Consider the following 20,525-nt stretch of genomic DNA (forward strand, 5'->3'; position numbering starts at 1 on the left):
AGTAAAAGCATCTTCTGAAGTGATTGGAACTGAATCACAACTTCTCTTAGCTCCCAGATTACCAGTTTTGAATTGGATGTTGAAAGGCAAAGGCTCCACACCACATCATGCCACAGACTCAACCTGGTCTAAGTGGATGGCTCTGATAACACAGAGAGCTCGAATGGGAAATCTTGAAAGACCTGGTCTAGTGGAGGTGATCTCAAGTTGGCCTGAAGGCATCAACTGTGCCAAACCTCCAGAGGAGAAAGTAACTCGTGCTGAGGAAGCTCCTCCTTACAATGACCTTTCTGATGATGAAAAGAAATATGCTTTGTTCACAGACGGTTCCTGTCGTCTTGTTGGAAACAAGCGAAGGTGGAAGTCTGCTGTGTGGAGTCCAACACGCCGAGTTGCAGAAGCGAAAGATGGAGAAGGAGAATCCAGTCAGTTTGCAGAGGTAAAAGCTGTCCAGCTAGCTCTCGACGTAGCTGAACGTGAGAGATGGCCAAAGCTTTATCTCTACACCGACTCATGGATGGTAGCCAATGCTCTATGGGGTTGGCTAAAGAATTGGAAGAAGAGTGGTTGGCAGAGAAAAGGAAAACCCATTTGGGCAGCCAACCTGTGGCAGGACATTGCTGATCGAATCGAGAGAATTCCAGTGAAAGTGAGACACATCGATGCTCACATTCCTAAGAGCAAAGCTACTGAGGAACAGCAACACAACCATCAGGCAGATCTAGCTGCAAGAGTTTCTCAAGTAGACATGGACTCTAATTTTGATCTCGACTGGAAACACCGAGGTGAGATATTCTTAGCTCGGTGGGCTCACGATTCGTCAGGACATCAAGGCAGAGATGCAACATACCAATGGGCTCGTGACAGATCCATAGACATTTCCATGGATGCTATCACACAAGTCATCCATGACTGTGACATTTGTGCTGCTATTAAGCAGGCAAAACGACTTAAGCCCTTGTGGTATGGTGACAGATGGTCCAAGTACAAGTATGGTGAAGCTTGGCAGATTGACTACATCACTCTACCACGTTCTCGTTCTGGTAAGCAATACGTGCTTACTATGGTAGAGGCAAACACTGGATGGTTGGAAACTTATCCAGTTCCACATGCAACTGCACGCAACACCATTCTCGGTCTGGAGAGACAGATCCTGTGGAGACACGGAACTCCAGAGAGGATCGAGTCAGACAACGGAACTCATTTCAGGAACAACCTTGTAAAGAACTGGGCAAAAGAGCACGGTATTGAGTGGATATTCCACATTCCCTACTATGCACCAGCTTCAGGAAAGATTGAACGCTACAACGGTTTGTTGAAGACCACTCTCAAAGCCATGGGAGGTGGATCTTTGAAAAACTGGGAAAAACATTTAGCACAAGCAACCTGGCTGGTAAATAGTAGAGGTTCAGTGAACCGAGCTGGACCTGCACATTCAGATTTGCTACGGAAAGTAGAAGGTGATAGAGTTCCTGTTGTTAGAGAAAAGAATCTGTTAGGTAAAACTGTTTGGGTATTTTCACCCTCAGGAGAGGCTAAACCTGTCCGAGGGGTGGTTTCAGCTGAAGGTCCGGGTCACACTTATTGGGTAATGCAAGAGAATGGTGAAATTCAGTGTATTCCACAAAGAAATTTAACTTTAGCTGAAAGAGGTTAATTTTGAACTACTGTACAGCTACATCGCGTCCAAAGGAAGAATCAACGAGGAGTCTACGGTGCACGAACCCTGAGATCCCTGAGAGCCCTGAGTCAACTAAGAGACCCTGAGATTTCCCTGTTTCCCTTTTCTTCGCTTCATCGGTGAAGAAATGAACTGTTTTCCATTTTTCTCATTTTCTGATTTTCTTGGACTTTTGAATCATCTACATCTGAGCATAGCCGGAATGGACTATGAACTTTACTCACGAACTGTAAATATCGTTTTGGATTGGATGGACAGTATGAACAGCCAATGAAATTGTTTAGAAGGGGTGGATTGTGGCCGGTTGACGTTGCCCCCTTAAGAAAGGGAACATGGTGGACGGAAGTTGGTAAACGGAAGGAATAGTCTAAACTAATTTCATTGGACGAGTGGGAGGAAGCACTTCTGAGCTGGGACTATACTGGACATTTCCAGCACTTCTCAGTCAGTCTTGCTTCCGCCTCTTCTTCAGGCAACAGCTTTCTGTCCTGGGCTTTCTGCCAACGCCTCGGCCTTGAAAACCAGATAACAGGCCTGTATACTAACTCCCTTCCAATTAACACAAACTGCTTCTAACTTTTTTTTCCTCTCTTCTCTTTCTCTTCTAACCTAATCTGGGGAAAGGGGGGAAAGAGGGGAAAGAGGAGGTGGGGAACCCCCTCTCTGCCGAGAGGGGTTCACTCTCAGTTCTGTGTTACTCCGTTGTATATCTTTGTATATATTGTAGATATTGTAAATTTGTAAATATCTCCCTGCAAACCCTACATCGCTTTGTAAATATAGCTCCACTGCTTTGCTAATTCAGCTTGCGAGTTTTTTTTTCCTTTCCCTTCAATTTTTTTTCCCTTTTACTTTACAAAGGGGGAAGGGAGGAGGCTTCTCGGCCTTACCTTCCATCCCACCACAACAGTTTACCAGCATATCTTGGGTTTCCAAACCTTGATCAAAGAATCATTCAGGCTGGAAAAGATAAGTCCAACCATGAACTCTACAGAGTTCACCCCTAAACCATATCCCCAAGTACTACATCTAAATGACTTCTAAATACACCCAGGGATGGTAACTCAACCACCTCTATGGGCAGCCCATTCCAATGCCAGACCACTCTTTCTGTGAAAAAGTTTTTCCTAATGTCCAGTCTAAACCTACCCTGTTGTAGTTTGAGGCCATTCCTTCTTGTTCTCTCAGTGGTTACCTGTGAGAAGAGACCAGCACCAACCCTCTCCACAACATTCTTTGAGGTAGTTATAGAGAGCAATGAGGTCTCCCCTTCTCCAAACTAAACAGCCCCGACTCCTTCAGTCACTCTTCATAAGATTTATTCTCCAAGTAATCATTTGTAATTATTTTCAGTTAGGCTGGGGAATAATGACAATGGAATGCTTAAAACTCTTACTATTGTTTTAACTTCCCCAGTTTTCCTTATCTTTAGGAAGGTTTTTTTAATGGTGTTGATAGATTTAATTATTTTTTTTATCCTAAATTGAAACAAGAAATACATTAAGGCTCAGACTGACAATTGCAGGATTTCAGGGTATCTTACTACCATGCAGTTAGTTACAGAGCTGCAGTAATCATGTATATGAGTGTTGCCTTCACCTGAAAAAAAGATAATACCATTTTCTGCAGGGACAGGCTAGAGCACATTCCCTTGTATTCAGTGTTAGAGAAATGTTCTTGGGCAATTACTATGTCTTGGCAGATAACATGAATCCTGACTGTGTGTTAAGTGGAAATAAACAGCATATTGGAAAAAGTGTATCAAATTCTAAAAATGGAATGTCATGCAATTTTCTCACCAAGAGATACATTTTTCCCTGCCCTGGGGGAGGGGGAGAGCCAGCACTAATAGGTCATGCGACTTCTGAAAGTTTCCACTAGGGTTTGCCCAGGTTTGCATGTGTAATTACAGCAGAGCAGCTCTAATGAAAATTCAGTGCCTCCCTTGCTGCAGCTAATCCTTCTTGTGCTGGTGCAGTTTAGCAAAAAGGCATGGTTTGAGACTGTGGTTGTTAAAGTCCAATTAGAGCTGTGCGCTTTTACAAAGGGCTTTCAGATCTCTGCCTCTGACATCACGGACTCAGTACCAAAAAGGATGAGGTAAAGAGGGGAGGATAGCACAATTACCAGTTATCATGACTAAAACAAAGCAGGATGGATTTCAGAACTGCAAAGCTTTGTAACAGCAAAACCAACAAGAGCCTATTCCTAGTTTTATTGTTGATTAGCATACAAAGCAGGAGAGAAAGGAACTAACTTAGGAACCTAACAAATTCTCCAGACCAAGCTTTTCCTGCATTAGTTGTCTTTAACCTTAATGTTCTGTACAAGAGATGAATGACAAATGGATGATCAGTGGTTTCCAGTTATTCAGCACTGGTCTGTTTTCAACTATAATGCACAGCACAGCCAGAGAAGCGATGTGGACGTCTCAATTCTACTGCATGTTGGTAACCATTTTGCTTCATGAAGATTTCATGAGGTTTGTTGCTGTTGCTATCTTAACTGCTATGCAAGGCTTTGGTAGTTACACTGAGTGTGTATGTCCAAGTTATCAGTGGTATGAAAATATGGAGATACAACTAATTACTATTTTTTATATGCTATTTCTGTCCTCTTTCTTCTGTCAGCATGGCATGACCCCTCTGATGCACGCAGCGTACAAAGGCAAGGTAGACATGTGCAGGCTGCTCTTGCGACACGGAGCGGACGTTAACTGCAATGAACACGAGCACGGCTATACTGCCCTGATGTTTGCTGGGCTTTCAGGTAACTATGCACCAAACTTAGCTCACTGTTTTTTTTTTTCTGGCATTGGTGGGCACAATTTGCCACAAGTCAATAATTTAGAGAAAAACCTTGATGTGTTGGTATTTTTTGGGTTTGCTGTTCTTTCTCTGAGCCCTGTGGATACGTTGAGGCCAGTAGAATCAGCAGGCCAGTGGAATTACTGTCCAGGCTTGGTATCTTTTTTCATATCAGAATCTCCTTTGTTCAGTGTTTTGAGGCATGTAGTCTGTCTGGACTTTGTCCTGTTTGTTACAGATTGCAAAATTTAGTCTCCTGTGGTGGTTGTCTCGTGCAGTGGGATCAGGCCCAGCCAGCATGGATTTAGGAAGGGCAGGTCCTGCCTGACCAACCTGATCTCCTTCTACGAGCAGGTGACTGCCTGGTGGATGTGGGGAGGCCTGTGGATGTAGTCTACCTGGACTTCAGCAAGGCCTTTGACACCGTCCCCCATAGCAAACTCCTGGCCAAGCTGTCAGCCTCTGGCTTGGACAGGAGCACACTGCGATGGGTTAGGACCTGGCTGGAGGGCCGAGCCCAGAGAGTGGTGGTGAATGGTGCCACAGCCAGCTGGCAGCCAGTCACTAGTGGAGTCCCCCAGGGATCAGTGCTGGGCCCCATCCTCTTTAACATCTTTATTGATGATCTGGATGAGGGCATTGAGTCCATCATCAGTAAATTCACGGACGACACCAAGCTGGGGGTAGGAGTTGATGTGCTGGAGGGTAGAGAGGCTCTGCAGAGAGACCTCGACAGGCTGGACAGATGGGCAGAATCCAACGGCATGAGATTGAACGCATCCAAGTGCTGGGTTCTGCACATTGGCCACAACAACCCCATGCAGTGCTACAGGCTGGGGTCAGAGTGGCTGGAGAGCAGCCAGGCAGAGAGGGACCTGGGGGTGCTGGTTGATGGTAGACTGAATATGAGCCTGCAGTGTGCCCAGGCAGCCAGGAGGGCCAATGGCATCCTGGCCTGCATCAAGAACAGTGTGGCCAGCAGGAGCAGGGAGGTCATTCTCCCCCTGTACACTGCACTGGTTAGGCCACACCTTGAGTACTGTGTCCAGTTCTGGGCCCCCTCAGTTTAGGAAGGATGTTGACTTGCTGGAGCGTGTCCAGAGAAGGGCAACAAAGTTGGTGAGGTGCTTGGAACACAAGCCCTATGAGGAGAGGCTGAGGGAGCTGGGGCTGCTTAGCCTGGAGAAGAGGAGACTCAGAGGTGACCTTATTGCTCTCTACAATTACCTGGAGGGAGGTTGTAGCCAGGAGGTGGTTGGTCTCTTCTCCCAGGCAGCCAGCACCAGAACAAGAGGACACAGTCTCAGTCTGTGCCAGGGGAGGTTCAGGCTGGAGGTCAGGAGGAAGTTTTACACAGAGAGAGTGATTGCCCACTGGAATGGGCTGCCTGGGGAGGTGGCGGAATTGCCATCACTGGAGGTGTTCAGGAGGAGACTTGACAGGGTGCTTGGTTGCATGGTTTAGTTGATTAGGTGGTGTTGGATGATAGGTTGGACGCGATGATCTTGAAGGTCTCTTCCAACCTGGTCTATTCTATTCTATTCCGTGTAATTACTCCGTGCGCTCAAAAAGGTGCTACAACAAACTGCCGGGTTTGGGACTACAAGTCAGTAGCTTTTAGTAGTATTTGATACTTGTCAAATCAATCCAGTTTTCAAATTTTGCCTGTCTTCTATGTTATTTTTGCAATTATTTTGTGGGGTTTTAAAAAGTTGCAGGTTTTAAAACCGTGGTTTCTCACCTTGATTTTCCCCCCTCTTCTTTTTCATTGTAGCTGTGTATATCTTCTGCCTCGGGTGTTGGTTTGCAGCTTTCATTTGGCTGTGCTTTTGCCCTGATGAAAGAAAGAATAATTTTCCTTGAGTGAGAAAAAGACACTACATAAAAAAAACATTCTTCCTTCAGGGGAAAAGATGAGGTTGAGGTATATTAGATCTTCTTTACTAGGCTGCTTGCATCTTCCCAGGTAGAGGTTAAACTCTGTGTTCTTTCATCATAAGTATGAAAAAAAGAAAGGCATGTGTGTGTAGATGAGCCTTAACTGGATCATCAGATTTTTTTCCTGCTAAAACCTTGCTAAAAATATTTGGGAAATTTCACTCTTCTGTGGTACTGAGCAGAGCTCAGCAGATAGATGAGAACAAGCTTCTAGAGGTTGTTAAATCACTGCAGCTTCATGGAAAATGCTGGATTTTATACCATTTTCTAACAGCTAAGCTTTTAACCTGTCATCCTGGGTGTGAATGCTTCTGAATGTTGACTTTAAGGTCTGTTATCTGCAAGTGCAAAAGGTACACAAGCACTGCTGATGCAATGCTTTTGTTTTTAAATCAGAAACAGTAATTTCCATCCACCACCCCCTTTTTTATATTCACTTTTCTGTACTTAGCATGTGCACAAAACCTGCCAAAGTAAGAATACCTCTGAAAGCAGAACCAGCATGAGTAGTGACAAGTGTCCTTGTTAGTCTCTGAAGGGCACCAATTAAATCATCTAATCTTCCCATCAAATTTTAGCTTCATTTTACTTGGTATTTAGCCCAGTCTGAACACCCAGTTCCCACTGTGGAGAAAGGAACAATCTGTTCTCTTCTCTATGCTCCTGCTTCATAATAGTACTGGGCTTGTTTTTCTTCTTAGAATAGCAAATGTTGAACTGTCAAACTAGATTAGTAGAATTTGCTTCTATACTGCTATCCAGAGGGACCAGTCCCTGGCGTAGTTACATGCATATGACTCCCATAAGCTCCATGGGGAGAATTACAGAGAGCAGTGTTATACCCAGCCTCAATTTAGGTTTAACTTTGGTTTGACCCTCTGGAACCATAAATTAGGTGGCATCACCATGCCTTTCTCTTAATCCATTCTTAAAATAATGCCATTAAGAACTTCCATTTCCCACGGTGCTGTTCCTGGTCTTTAAGAACATTCACTCTTTCTTTGTCTGGTTTATTCTCTCTGATTCCCCGTGTTTTACCCCCAAATTCAGGAAACAAAGAAATCACTTGGATGATGTTAGAGGCTGGAGCAGAGACTGATGTTGTCAACTCTGTGGGGAGAACAGCAGCTCAGATGGCAGCTTTTGTGGGTAAGGTGAAATCTATTATAATTTCTTAAATTCCTAAAGAAGTAAAAAGTTAAATTTTGATGCTTTTTAGTGGAAAAGTGTTATTGGATGACCTGCTCTGAACTGATGCAGTCCTTCAGCTTTTTTCCACATCCCATCCTGTAAGAGAGTCAATTCATATTCTGCTCCCATGTTTTGTTTCATAAAAGCACAATTGGTCTTATTGGCGAGAGCAGATGCTGCTCTTCTCCAAGGCTGGAGGTTTTTGCAGTGTCATCACTTCTCAGACAGCAAGAGGAAGCTGGTAGCATTTGGGGTGTCTGAAGTGCGGCACAAAGTGCACGCTTGGAGCTGCCTTTGCGGGAAGGAACGAACATAGCACCAGGAGTCAAGAGCTCTCATCTGAGTTTGCTGCGAGCACAGCATGCTCGCAATGAGTCACCTCCTGCCCTTCCACCTCTGCATTTCACAGAACAGGAGGTCTCAGAACCGGTTCTGAGGCAGTCAGTACTTAGTGGCCTGAGCTTGACTAGAGCCATTCCAGCATGCTGGGTGATTCTGGGCAAAACATGCCACCAGGCCTTTTAGTGGTGTTATGTTGCTTTTTCTTGTCTTTTTAGTTTTTTCCTAAACTTTTTTTCTTCTTTACCCATTTTGACACTGCTGGGAGACTCCTGGATTAATGTTCCTCAAATATGCCACTTCTTCTCTATTTCTGGCAAGGAGAAAAGTGGAGTAATTTAAATGACTCAGATATTGCTGTCCAGCAGTCCTTCCCAAACCCCAAAAATGAAGACCTGTACTTTTACTTCAACACAACCTTCCCATAGTCTTTAAATGTTTGAGAACTCCCTTGCAAGGTGTTCTGGATTCAAGAGCCTACCTTGCCATTTAGATTTGCTTCCTTGAATAGTGAGTTACTGCAGTTTCAATTTCAATCCTACTCAGCTCTTTTAAAGAAGAAAAGATTGCCATTGCTCACTTGAGGTTCAAGCAGCAAAACCTTAACTATTCACTTAATACATCAGAGAAGTCCACTCTTACTAATCACACTTGGGATTTGGAGATTCTCTTCCACTGTGATGCTGAATTATTAGTGAATGGCAAATGTTATCTACAACATAGCTTTGGAGAATTCTTGTTTAAAATCTTGACATGTCACCAAGAGAGAATAAATATTTTCAGGCATGATGATAATATGCTACTCTGTGAGTCTGAGCATTGGAATCCATTCTTGTTCTGTTTTTATTCTCTGTCCAATAAACATGAATTCATCTGTCCATGTGGGAAGTGAGGATACTTCTTTCCCCTGTCATTTGTCTTAGGCTGTGCTCTATTAGCTCAGAACAGTCTCTTCTAAAACAGTGGAGAGTCTGAAAGTGCTGGGTTTTGGTTGGCTGTGTCTTCCGTTATTGATTAATAGGATTAGTGCCAAGATAAATCCATCAATTTAAAGAATGTGGTCTTGAACTAGAGAAGCTAAATTTTACTTTCCTTTTAGCCAAGTGATCCATCATACTGTCAGATGTAGAAAACAAGAAGGGGGTGTAACTTTTCTCATGTTACTTTTATCACAGTCCTTTTTTTGGTGTGTGTTTTTTTCTTTGGTAAATTTTAAGCATGTTCTGCTCCTGTAATTTCTCCCACTTTAGGCTAACACACTGCTTTCTGTTTCAGGTTTGAAAACTTTTAAGTGTCAGGGCAAACACAATCTTTGAAATTACAAAGTGGAGAGAACTTCTCTTGAAAAGTCTTCACACCAGTGTGAGACTACTAGTACAGTGTATCTTTGGAGATAAACAGCTCTTCTCTTAGTTTGGGCTTACCAAGGAAAAGAGGATGTGGGAGTGGGATGAAGTTCTCAAAATGAAATTCCATGAAGTCAGTCCCTGTTGAGAGTCTTTTAGAGAGTTTTGACTGAACATAACATTTCCAAAGCAAAGGACGGCAAGAGTTGCCTGTTACCCGCGCAAAGCACATCTGGTTAAGCTCCTTTGTGGGTCATTCTCACCTACATTACTCTAGATTAGATTTGGGTTGGGTTTTTTGGTTTGAGTTTTTGTTTAGTGGGGTTTAGCTGTTCTCTTAATTATTATTTTGTTTCATTCTTGTCTTGTTTTTTTCTTCTAATTCTCTGCCTGTAGGTCAACATGACTGTGTGACTGTCATCAACAACTTCTTTCCACGTGAAAGGTTGGATTACTACACTAAACCACAAGGCTTAGATAAAGAACCCAAACTGCCAGTGAAATTAGCTGGACCTCTACATAAAATTATTACTACTACTAATATGCATCCTGTGAAGGTGGAGTAATACTAAAGTTGTAATTTATTTGTTTTTGCATGGGAATTGTTTCTTTGGTTCAGAAAGCTCTCAGCTTTTCTGAGAGTCCATCTAAGACTAGGAACATTATCCACTATCTCAGGTGCTTTTGAAAATGAGAAAGAATCAGGCTCAACATTTAGACATGATGAAAAAATGAAGCTATTTCAGCATTTATATAAACCAGAATCTTGAGCTAACACCTTTTAAGAGGAGAGATTCTTATTTTTAACATCCATAACCATAACTAGCTTTCTTTTTTGGCTTTCTTTTTTTCCTAACCTCACTTGGAGACATGAAGTAACTTCATATCTTAATAAAAGCTCAGTGTTCTCTCAATGCTTGTCTCAGCAATGTATATTCTTAACCTTCAGCACTTCTTCACCATAGTAACATCCACTGCTGCTGCTGTTTCTGCAAGTGTGTGCAAGAGATGTTTACTTTCTAAAATGATGATGTTTATTTCCTAAAAGAGATGTTTACTTCCTAAAAAATTACCTTTTATGGTTTGCTTCTCCAGTATAGTTCAGAGAAATTAATACACTTAAATTAATACACTTGTTCAGAGAAATTAATACACTTAAATTCAAAGACAAGCTCCTTGGGCTTGCCATTCAAAGCCAGGAGTTTGTCAAGTTGCCAACCAGGTATCTGTGGTACATACAAGCTGTAATGCAGCTGATATAGTGTGCAGAGTATAAAGTTTCTTCTTAAAATGGTTAGTTCAGTGCTTGCCTAGTCTGCCTGAAGTACTCCAGGATTATGTGAGGTTGTTGTGTACCTCGAAACTGCTTAAGTCAGACAAGTCCAGTTCATTTTAGATGTACAAAGGGAAAGAGATTTCAGAGCAGCATATGGTAGTTTCTGTAACTGTTTCATTTGAAATGGTTTTGCTTCTTCAGGTTCTTGTTCTGAACAAAATCTTTACTGTTTTTAATATCAGTCTTAATTGTAAATGTTTCTTGTATGGGAACTGTGAATTACAGTATACTAAATAATGACTGAAAAAAGAAGGGGAAGGCTCTGTAAGGTGGAAGCAGAGAAAACACCCCTGAAAAGTAGCTACAATGAGCTGTGTAACCTTTAGTGCACAAGTTTCAAAACATCAGTTCCTGATTGGTTTCCATTTTCTTCAATCTTTCTCACAGATTGTGTTGCTGGTAAAAGAGAACCCTCTGTTGGCTGAAGTGGAAGCACTGCAGAAATGCTACAGGGTTCTGGATCTCATTTGTGAGAAATGTATGAAGCAGAAAGATATGAATGAAGTCCTTGCTTTGAAAATGCACTACATCAGCTGCATCTTCCAGAAGTGCATTACATTTTTAAAAGAGCGAGAGGACAAGCTAGATGGATTGATCAAGAGGTAAGGATTTCTACAGAGTGGTCTGAACCATTTTCCAGGGGACAGAAGACAACTGTAGTAATAGATTGCATTGTCTTGGATAAAAGCTATGCCAAGTAAATGTTGAAATAATCCCAGCTGCAGTCACTTTAGGGTGGCACTGATGCCCTTTCTTCTGTCTGAAGTGACATTGTCCTTTCCTGGGGTACAAAGGAAACATTCCTAGAGCTTCAGCTCCCTGCTGGAACTGGTTAGAGCTTGGCAATCACATCTACAGCAGCAGAGCGCAACATGTGTTGTATTAGAATAGGAGTAATAAGCTTGAAAAGAATGTGTCCAGTATGGATCATCTGGGAACATTTCTCTTGACGTTTTGCTCTCCAACAGTCAAGCAGGGTGAGGTTGTTTTTTCAAAAGTACAGAGGCATCTGAGAACTGCAGATCCCACTGGCTCTGAATGAGGCTTGGATGCTTAAAATCACTTAGATCTTCAGAACCCGCTCAGAGTTAAAAAACTTAAGTACCAAAGCGGCCTGGCTTGTAGAAGGATCACATTGCCCACAGGCTTCTGTGGATTTCTACACTGAAAATAAATTTTGAAGTCAGCTTTCACTTACTGAGATCAGTGATCCCTAGTAAAAAAGTGGGATCTAACCCGACAGAGACGTTGGGTCTATAACGCCTTGTTAAACCTGAGTAAAGCAGGATGTGTACCTTCAAGCACTGTGTGTTCTTCGGTGCTCAGTTCTACAATGCTCATTTTCATGCACAACAAAGCATTTTGCTGCCACAGTCTGATGTAGATCCTAGTCTGCCTGCAGATCATTCTTCTTCTCTGTGTGGTTGAATGAGTAAGTAGCACTTTTAGAGCATACATTTAGTAATTTTATATTTCAGAATGATTGTCTGATAGAATAAAAGTATTTTTCTTTGCATTTTCACTCTTTCATATATGAAGCTGCCTGATTATTTTGAATTACAATTCTTCTCTATAATTTGATAAAGGACAGAGTCTTCACAAGAGAGGCAAGCATACTGTGCATTTGTTCTTGAACATTTACTATGGGATTTCTTATTTCAATTTGTTGTTTGAAATGTTAGTCTCTTAAAGGGGAGAGAGAAGGATGGCTTCCCTGTATACCAAGAGAAGCTAATTCGAGAAAGCATCCGAAAGTTCCCTTACTGTGAAGCCACATTGCTGCAGCAGCTCGTCAGAAGTATTGCCCCTGTTGAAATAGTAAGTTTTTTCCTATCAACAAAATACTTTCTAAACCACTTGTAGAGGAAATTCACTTTAAGCTAAGCTGTCTTTCTGTTTCTCAGTTTCTGCAGTGTGTTACGTTAAGGAACATTTCTGATGTCCCTGAACTCTCTGGCAAACTGCTATTTTATTTTATTGCAGGAAGATATTCTGAAATACTTCAGTAGTTTGTTCCTGTGCCCATAATGAACCTTTAAATATCACAGCTTTGAAAGAAAATTCAAACAATTTGTTTCTGTGTCAGAGCTTTCTTTTTTTTCCCCCCCACTCTGGCATGTCTGTTCAGTTTTTCTTTGCCAATTCACTTCTACAAATTTAGATTCAGACACAGATGAAACTCATTTTGGACTCTTCACAACGCCTAAATTCAATCTAAGATGGAATCATTTCCTAGGTTTAATGCATTCATGATTTCTAGTGCACATGAAAAGTTAGTGACATGTGAGGGTAGAAAAGAAAAAAAGCACCATTCTGTGGAGGTGCTTTAATCACAGGGTGAGGCAAGATGATGTAATCTAGAGCATTGTTTATCTAAATGAGCAAATCAAAGTTACAAGTGAAAAAACTAACTTCATTTTCCCTTCTGTGCCTTTGCTAACACTCTCTTCATTGTAGTACTATTAATTACTTCATAAACCTGCACAGGAGTTCCTGCTCTCTTTTGAGAACATTCTTCCTGGTCTCTGAGAGCTGGTTGTTGTTGTATGCACTAACACAGGGGAAGTGGAACAGTTTTGTGACATGTTTGGTTTATGCTAAATGAATTAAAAATAGTCTCCATTTCAAGTGGCTCCAAGTGTACTAAAAGGTCCTGAGGCTTAATGCAATCCCTACTGTTTGTCTAAGCCAGAAAAAATAAACTCAGTGTGAAAGCATAAGCCATCATGATGCATTGTGACTTGCTTTAGAGCAAACATTTTCCTTTCTGTCCCTTTTTTTTCTTGGAAGAGCTTGCAGTCTTTTCTGCCTTTAAAGAAATACTGTTTGTTGCATTGGATTTCTATACAATATGAAGATCTGGAAAGGAGGAGATGCTATAAATTCTTATTTCTCAGGAAGCCTTTGACCTTTGGCAGGCACAATTAGATTCAGGCTGACCATCTCATTATAGTCATAGCAGTTATGGGCATGCATGTTGAAGAATTTACTTAGAGCTGGAGGGACTTGGTGGGTTTTCTCTCTGATGCTTACGTCATTGCCCAAAAGAATAGTCTTAATTCCTGGTTACCGGTAAAGTATACTAAATATTACTGCTTACAGAGCATGGGAGAGGTGCTACAAATAATATCTAAATAATTGTATACAAGTAATTGTTTTGAAGATTCTGAGTTCTGTAGCATCTGAGTACACTGGGCAAAATAATGTATACATATATACGTGTGTGTGTGTGTGAGATACAGTACATCTAAAATACATTTCTGTGTGCCAGCACAGAGACTAATCTGCAATAACCTGCTGCATGATCTACAAGCAGGTGACAGTGTGTAAAGAACACCCAGTTCATTAATAGCATTATTAATAATCTGCAGAGTAGGAAAATGGTAATTTTTATCCTCCCTTTGACAGAATCTAAAGGACTAAGTTATTTTTATATACAAAAATGGATCCAGCTCGACAACTGTTAAGTTGTGCATGTTAGTTGAAGGTCTGTGATTTAGAATCATAGAATAGTCTGGGTTGGAAGGGACCTCTAAAGGTCATCTAGTCCAGCCCCCTCTGCAGTAAGCAGGGGCATCCTCAAATAGAGCAGGTTGCCCAGAGCCCTGTCAAGCCTCACCTTGAATATCTTTGGGGATGAGGCCTCAGCTACCTCTCTGTTCCAGTGCTCAACTGCCCTCATTGTAAAGAACTTTCTCCTGACATCTCATCTAAATCTTCTCTAATTCCAAACTACTGATTTAGTTTTATGTTCTTGCTGCTCTGGCATCTGCAGTGGGACTGCATCTGGATGGTTGGAAGCTTGCATTGGTTGTTCTGTTCTTGCAAGTGCCTCTTTGTGACAGTGTTGGTTTTAAATCTCATTGCTGCCTCTTGTCGTACTTCGCAGGGTTCTGATCCTACAGCTTTTTCAGTACTTACACAAGCTATTACTGGCCAAGTGGGTTTTGTGGATGCTGAATTCTGTACAACTTGTGGAGGAAAAGGAGCAGACAAAAGATGTTCAGTATGTAAAATGGTAAGAATACATAAATAGCTCTAGTGAATCACAAAATACAGTGCCGCTGAGGTGCAGAGGAATTTGAATGCTTCACTCTTTGCTGTGCAGCCTCAGGAGGAATGGCATGCATGCCTACACCAAAAATACCCAAACTGCTTCTGGGAGAGATGTCTGAAATTCAAGTAAGAGCCCTTGGATTTCCAAGTGTCTGTCTTTAAGAATGAGAGTAAAATTTCTGTATGTTCAGAGTTAACAAACTGGTTTTTATAGATATTTTTTCTGTATGTTAAAATCATTCCATGGGACCTTACAAATCACTTTAAAATACCAGTGACTGCTTTATATAGAAAGATTTAACTTGGCACACTAATAAATGCTGTAATATTGTGCATTTGTTTTAGAAGATCAGTTGATAGCTCTGGTAACTTTCAGGTGATGTACTGCGACCAAAACTGCCAGAAAATACACTGGTTTACCCACAAAAAAGTCTGCAAGACCCTAAAGGAGATTCATGAGAAGCAAGAACTAGAAGCTGCCAAAGAAAAAAAGAAGCAGGAAAAAAGGCAAAAGAAAGGTTAGGAATTATAATTTACTTGCTGAAACTAATGCTGCCTTAGCTGCACCACAAGGACAGTAGTAAGAGGTCACAGCAGAGGCTGAAAGAAAAAGTTTTTGTAACACAGTAGCACACCTGTGTGGGTTGGAATCCCAGTCTGCCAGGTTCCAAACACTGTGTACTGTAACAAGGGGACACAGTCTCAAGCTGCGCCAGGGGAAGTTTAGGCTCGAGGTGAGGAGAAAGTTCTTCACCAAGAGAGTCATTCGTCATTGGAATGGGCTGCCCAGGGAGGTGGTGGAGTCACCATCCCTGGAGGTGTTCAAGAGGAGACTGGACGTGGCACTTGGTGCCATGGTCTAGTGATGAGGTCTGTGGTGACAGGTTGGACTCGATGATCCTTGAGGTCTCTTCCAGCCTTAGTGATACTGTGATACTGTTGTCTAGGATCTGTGTTTTAATACTGGGGTACCCAGGTTTCTACAGCTAAAGCATTCTGAGCTACACTGTACTGTTCCAAAATCCAACTCTTTCACCAAGATGGTGCAGAAGTGTCCTGGTACTCCACCTTTCATCGGGAAGTGTTGGGACAAGTTGGATAATAAGCAAGCTGAAGATGAGAGCTTTGTCTAGGGTTATTTTCAGAGTGATCTTACACCAATTTAGAATGCCTCTGTTGATTTGTTTTTGGTGAAGCTTCTGCAACTGATGCAAGGTTTCCTAGTGTTTATTAATCTTCCATAGCAAAAATGTCTGCTTGCAGATGAATTCGGTGTTTACTGATGATGCGATTTCTCTTTTGTTTAGAAGAGGCACAACTAGCAGAGGGTGGTTCTACAAGGGAAGAACAGTCAGATGCTGGTCCAGATGCTACCAAAGAAGTGGACCCAAATCACGCTGCTGACCAAGAGAAAGAAGCTGAATGTACCAAAGAGATGGAAGCACTATCTCTGAATGCTGAGAGCCCACAGGAAAGTGAGACTGGCTTAGATGACATTGCTCTTCAGAAAGCTCCAGATTCTGAGGAGTAAGAAGAGGGTAGGAAAGGACTAAAAGCATTGGAAAGCCAACTGTCAAATTGCTTTTTTACACCATTTTAGGAAGCTTTATCTGAAGGAATCCAGTAGCAGTTAAGTTTCTGAAGATACTCATCTGAATTCTGAACTTGTCATGACATTACTGTAAATGTTTTTGACTCGTGGGTGCACCACAGTAGTGTCTATTTTGTGGCAGTTCTGTTCAATGGTACAGCTGTTTCAGTTGTCTCAAGCTGACCGTGAAATGTGTGTTTCAGCAGAATTCTGTCAGCATTGGTTTGGTCAAAAATAGTCCAAATTTGTCCAAGTCTGATGAAGGGAAGAGCAGAATTACTTACAATATTTTGAGTGAGGAGAGTAATGGTTTTTAAGTCTCCTCTTTCAGGTAAAGCTGCAGAGAAAAGTGGGATACTGCTTATGAATTATTTCATGAACATAAAAACTGCTTAATATTGTCCACGCAGAACCTCCTCACAACAAATGAGATGGCGAACCTCCTATGTGAATTCACGTGGGATTTCACTTAGGCCTCCAATTAAAACCATAGTTAGAAAATAGTTTCCCTTAACTGTGCTGTTTTCACTCAGATTTGCTACTATCTCGTGAAAGCAATGGGAATGCCACAACCAAAAGCATCACTTGCTGCATAAGGAGGGAAAAAGTTGAAATTCTGTAGTTGCTAGATGAGTAAGTGGTGTTTTGAACATGGCAGTGTCCTGTAACACAGCAGAATAAGAACCATCCTCAGAGGGAAGAATACTGATAATTTTGTACTATTTAATATATTGAAAGATTTTGTTTAAAATTATGGAAACTGTAAAGAGTGAGGCTACATAAATGCACCTGTGCAGGGAATGGTCCTGTGTTTTCACCTCAAGGATCAGCAAACGTTGAGGAATAAAAGGGAGGTTTTTTACAAGAAAGGAGCTGCATGGCAATTCTGTTCACTGCATCTGTGACACCTCTGGGGACATGGCAATGGTCTCATTGGACATGCATGGGCCTCCTGAGGTCTCTGCGTTTCATTTCACACCAGTTGGGGAGCAAAAGATGCATGCCTGCAACTTGCACATAGGTCATGATGTAGTCACCATCTACCCTTGGAGTGCAGAAGTGCTGCTGGTACTGTGCTCTGCGTGTGGTGTTTGGGGCTCACAGGGCCTGTGTTGCTCTTCAGGGTGCCTGTGAAAATCCTCACCCTTTAGGAGAAACAATTCAGAGGTGTGGCAAGATCCACAGCACAAACCCTGCTTTCGTTCTGCCAGCTAATGCTTTTCTCCTGAAAGTCCAAGCAATAGGCAAAAAGTATGAAGGTTGGAAATAGGTGTGAAGCATGGGGTGGTTGGTGCAGATCATGGAGTTGCATTTGCTCTCATTCTAACTTGAAAAGGTTTTAAAGTTGTAAGGACAGGCTACAACACATCCCTGTCTTTGCAGCATGTCTCAGAAGAGAGCAATTGCCATCCAAGTTAAGGTCCTGATTCACACTGGGGCTCCAGAGCTGCCTTTCTCAGCTTGAGCTGGTGACAGCTGTCCTGTTGGAAGATCTTGATTGATAGTTCATACATGAACCTGGGGTAATGAGTAGCTCTTGCATAACCGTGAATTCGAAGAAACATCTCAGGACATTACCTAAAAGAAAGTTACAGTAGAATGAAAATTCATGTGCAATTTATTGATTTCTTAAGCAGGGGTTTAAGTGACAAGACAGCAAAGCCTACAGACACACTCTTGCACCTTCATGGCTGTGTGATTCAAAACACTTTTCTCCCCTCCACTAGGAAAAGTGGAATTCTCACTTCTTCTCCAGATGTTTTGCTAGATACCAGAACACAGCAGCTGTGAATCTGCCTGGCCTGCAGCATCATAGCTCTTGCTCTCTAGCTTGCTTTTATGCTAAGTGTTGTTTTAATATTGACTCTCTCTTCACCCTGGGAAATCTGATTGAATTAAGGATGTATAAAAGCTTCTGAAAGTACCTGAGCAACTCTTCTAGTGAACTAAATGTTGTGTGTTCAGATCACTTCAGATTTTTGATATAGGTATATATTCAAAGTGTTTCATCATCTAACTAAAGGGAATTCTCAGCAAAATTTGAAATTACCTCTCTGATTTGACTGTTTCTTTGTATATAAATAGCCAACATCACTAATGGCTCGAAAACAGACTCAAACCTATTGACAAAGCTCCGATGGATGAGGATAGGGAAAGTGTTGCCTTTAAAGTGGACCTGTTCACAGCGGATGGTTCTACTGACATGGGGCTCGTTGGACAGCACCCAACATTTACAAAGCACAAATGTGAACAGGTAGCAAACATTACAAAGAAAAGCTTCTGGATGCCATGGGGGGGCGGGGGGGGGGAAATCATTTAATCTGTATTTTCTTGGGGTACTTATGTGCCACACTGGGAGAGCCAAATCCAAGAGGTTTTGATGGACTTTTCACCATCAAAGATTAGAATAGAATAAACCAGGTTGGAAGAGACCTTCAAGATCATCGCGTTCAACCTATCATCCAACACCACCTAATCAACTAACCCATGTAACCAAGCACCCTGTCAAGTCTCCTCCTGAACACCTCCAGCGATGGCGATTCCACCACCTCCCCGGGCAGCCCATTCCAATAGGCAATCACTCTCTCTGTGTAAAACTTCCTCCTGACCTCCAGCCTGAACCTCCCCTGGCACAGACTGAGACTGTGTCCTATTGTTCTGGTGCTGGCAGCCTGGGAGAAGAGACCAACCTCTGCCTGTCTACAACCCCCCTTCAGGTAATTGTAGACAGCAATAAGGTCACCCCTGAGTCTCCTCCAGGCTAAGCAGCCCCAGCTCCCTCAGCCTCTCCTCATAGGGCTTGTGTTCCAAACCCCTCACCAACTTTGTTGCCCTTCTCTGGACAAGTTCCAGCAAGTCAACATCCTTCCTAAACTGAGGAGCCCAGAACTGAACACAGTACTCAAGGTGCAGCCTGACCAGTGCAGTGTACAAGGGCAGAATGACCTCCCTGCTCCTGCTGGCCACACTGTTCTTGATGCAGGCCAGGATGCCATTGGTCCTCCTGGCCGCCTGGGCACACTGCAGGCTCATGCTCAGTCTACCATCGACCAGTATCCCCAGGTCCCTCTCTGCCTGGCCACTCTCCAGCCACTCTGACCCCAGCCTGTAGCACTGCAGGGGGTTGCTGTGGCCGACGTGCAGAACCTGGCACTTGGATGTGTTAAATCTCATGTATAAATCAACTCCCTCTCTTCTCTGAGCCCATCTATGCACTCAAAAAGATTACAAGAAGTCATGTTAAAATTCTTTAACGATTATAAAATGCATTATTTTTTATTTTAAAGTCTATATTCTGGGGGGAAAAGGTTTAATTAGTTGTTTAAAAAGATTCTGTAATAAAATTCTTCTATGGTGAAAGATTGTGTTGCAGCATTCTCTAAGCAGAAAACTGAAGCAATTCTTCACTGGAATTTTTCTATTTTAACCAAAAGAAGAAAAAAGGAGAAAAATATCCCAGGCCAGAAATATTGTGCCTCTAATTTGATCCAAAATATTGAAACCAGTTGGATTTACTCTGAAACAGCATTGCTTACTAATTTAGTCTAGCCCCAGGTTCCAAGTGCAGTCTGCTTTCTGTGAAAAGCTTTTAAATTCAACTTTCTGTGTAAAATCTACAGCTGCCAGGACTGTGAAATGGCTCCTATATCCATGAGCTTTGTCAGAAGCTGGTAACACCAGATAACATTGACTTTTAAGTGTTTGGCAGAACAGAGGGAGGAGGATGAGAGGAAATTGATTATTTTCCATCTATATGCACAAGTCCCTCTAGCTTCCTTAGTGGTAAGAGGCTTTAGAAGCTGAAAGTGTCAAGTTCTGCAGCACTGTACAACCCACGTGGTTATAAAACAGTGTATTAAAGGCAGTCAGCAATCTTGGGGCAGTGCACTGTGTATGGCAAGTCCTGTCTCTCCGGAAGGACCATTTAGCAGGGGCCTGCATCCTGGAGGCTACCAGCAGCCACAGACAACAGCTGGGTATCAGCATGCTTGAGAGCTTATGGCTCCACTGCATTGAGACCAAATGAGTATCCTCATAAAACTAAGAGTTTTCAGTGCATTTGTGCAACATACTAATTAGCAGATGGAAACTTTAACCCCCTCAGAGATGAGAAAAGCTCAGGCACTGCTTTATCATCTCTCTTTTGATGGAGGAAGACACATCACTGGTAATTCTCCAGCAGAAACTAAGGAGTGAAATCCTTTATCCTTAGTTTGGGTTGTGTTTGTTTGGTTTAAAC

The 20,525-nt window shown here is 42.3% G+C and overlaps 1 protein-coding gene across 1 annotated transcript in view; it reads left to right on the forward strand.

The window, feature by feature from the left end:
- ANKMY2 (ankyrin repeat and MYND domain containing 2) overlaps positions 1 to 17,154 on the forward strand; it is a 30,181-nt gene extending 13,027 nt beyond the window's left edge. Inside the window, exons 3-10 of the mRNA XM_068152488.1 lie at positions 4,312 to 4,450; positions 7,477 to 7,575; positions 9,699 to 9,859; positions 11,026 to 11,240; positions 12,321 to 12,456; positions 14,528 to 14,656; positions 15,071 to 15,212; positions 16,002 to 17,154. Coding sequence (XP_068008589.1) covers positions 4,312 to 4,450; positions 7,477 to 7,575; positions 9,699 to 9,859; positions 11,026 to 11,240; positions 12,321 to 12,456; positions 14,528 to 14,656; positions 15,071 to 15,212; positions 16,002 to 16,225 — 1,245 coding nt within the window. The 3' untranslated portion in view covers positions 16,226 to 17,154. The remainder of the gene's footprint in view (positions 1 to 4,311; positions 4,451 to 7,476; positions 7,576 to 9,698; positions 9,860 to 11,025; positions 11,241 to 12,320; positions 12,457 to 14,527; positions 14,657 to 15,070; positions 15,213 to 16,001) is intronic.
- Positions 17,155 to 20,525: the final 3,371 nt, after the last annotated feature.

The sequence above is a fragment of the Melanerpes formicivorus genome, unplaced genomic scaffold (genome assembly GCF_026170545.1).
Source record: "Melanerpes formicivorus ecotype bairdi unplaced genomic scaffold, bMelFor1.0.p_v2 SCAF_23, whole genome shotgun sequence".
Lineage (NCBI taxonomy): Eukaryota > Metazoa > Chordata > Aves > Piciformes > Picidae > Melanerpes > Melanerpes formicivorus.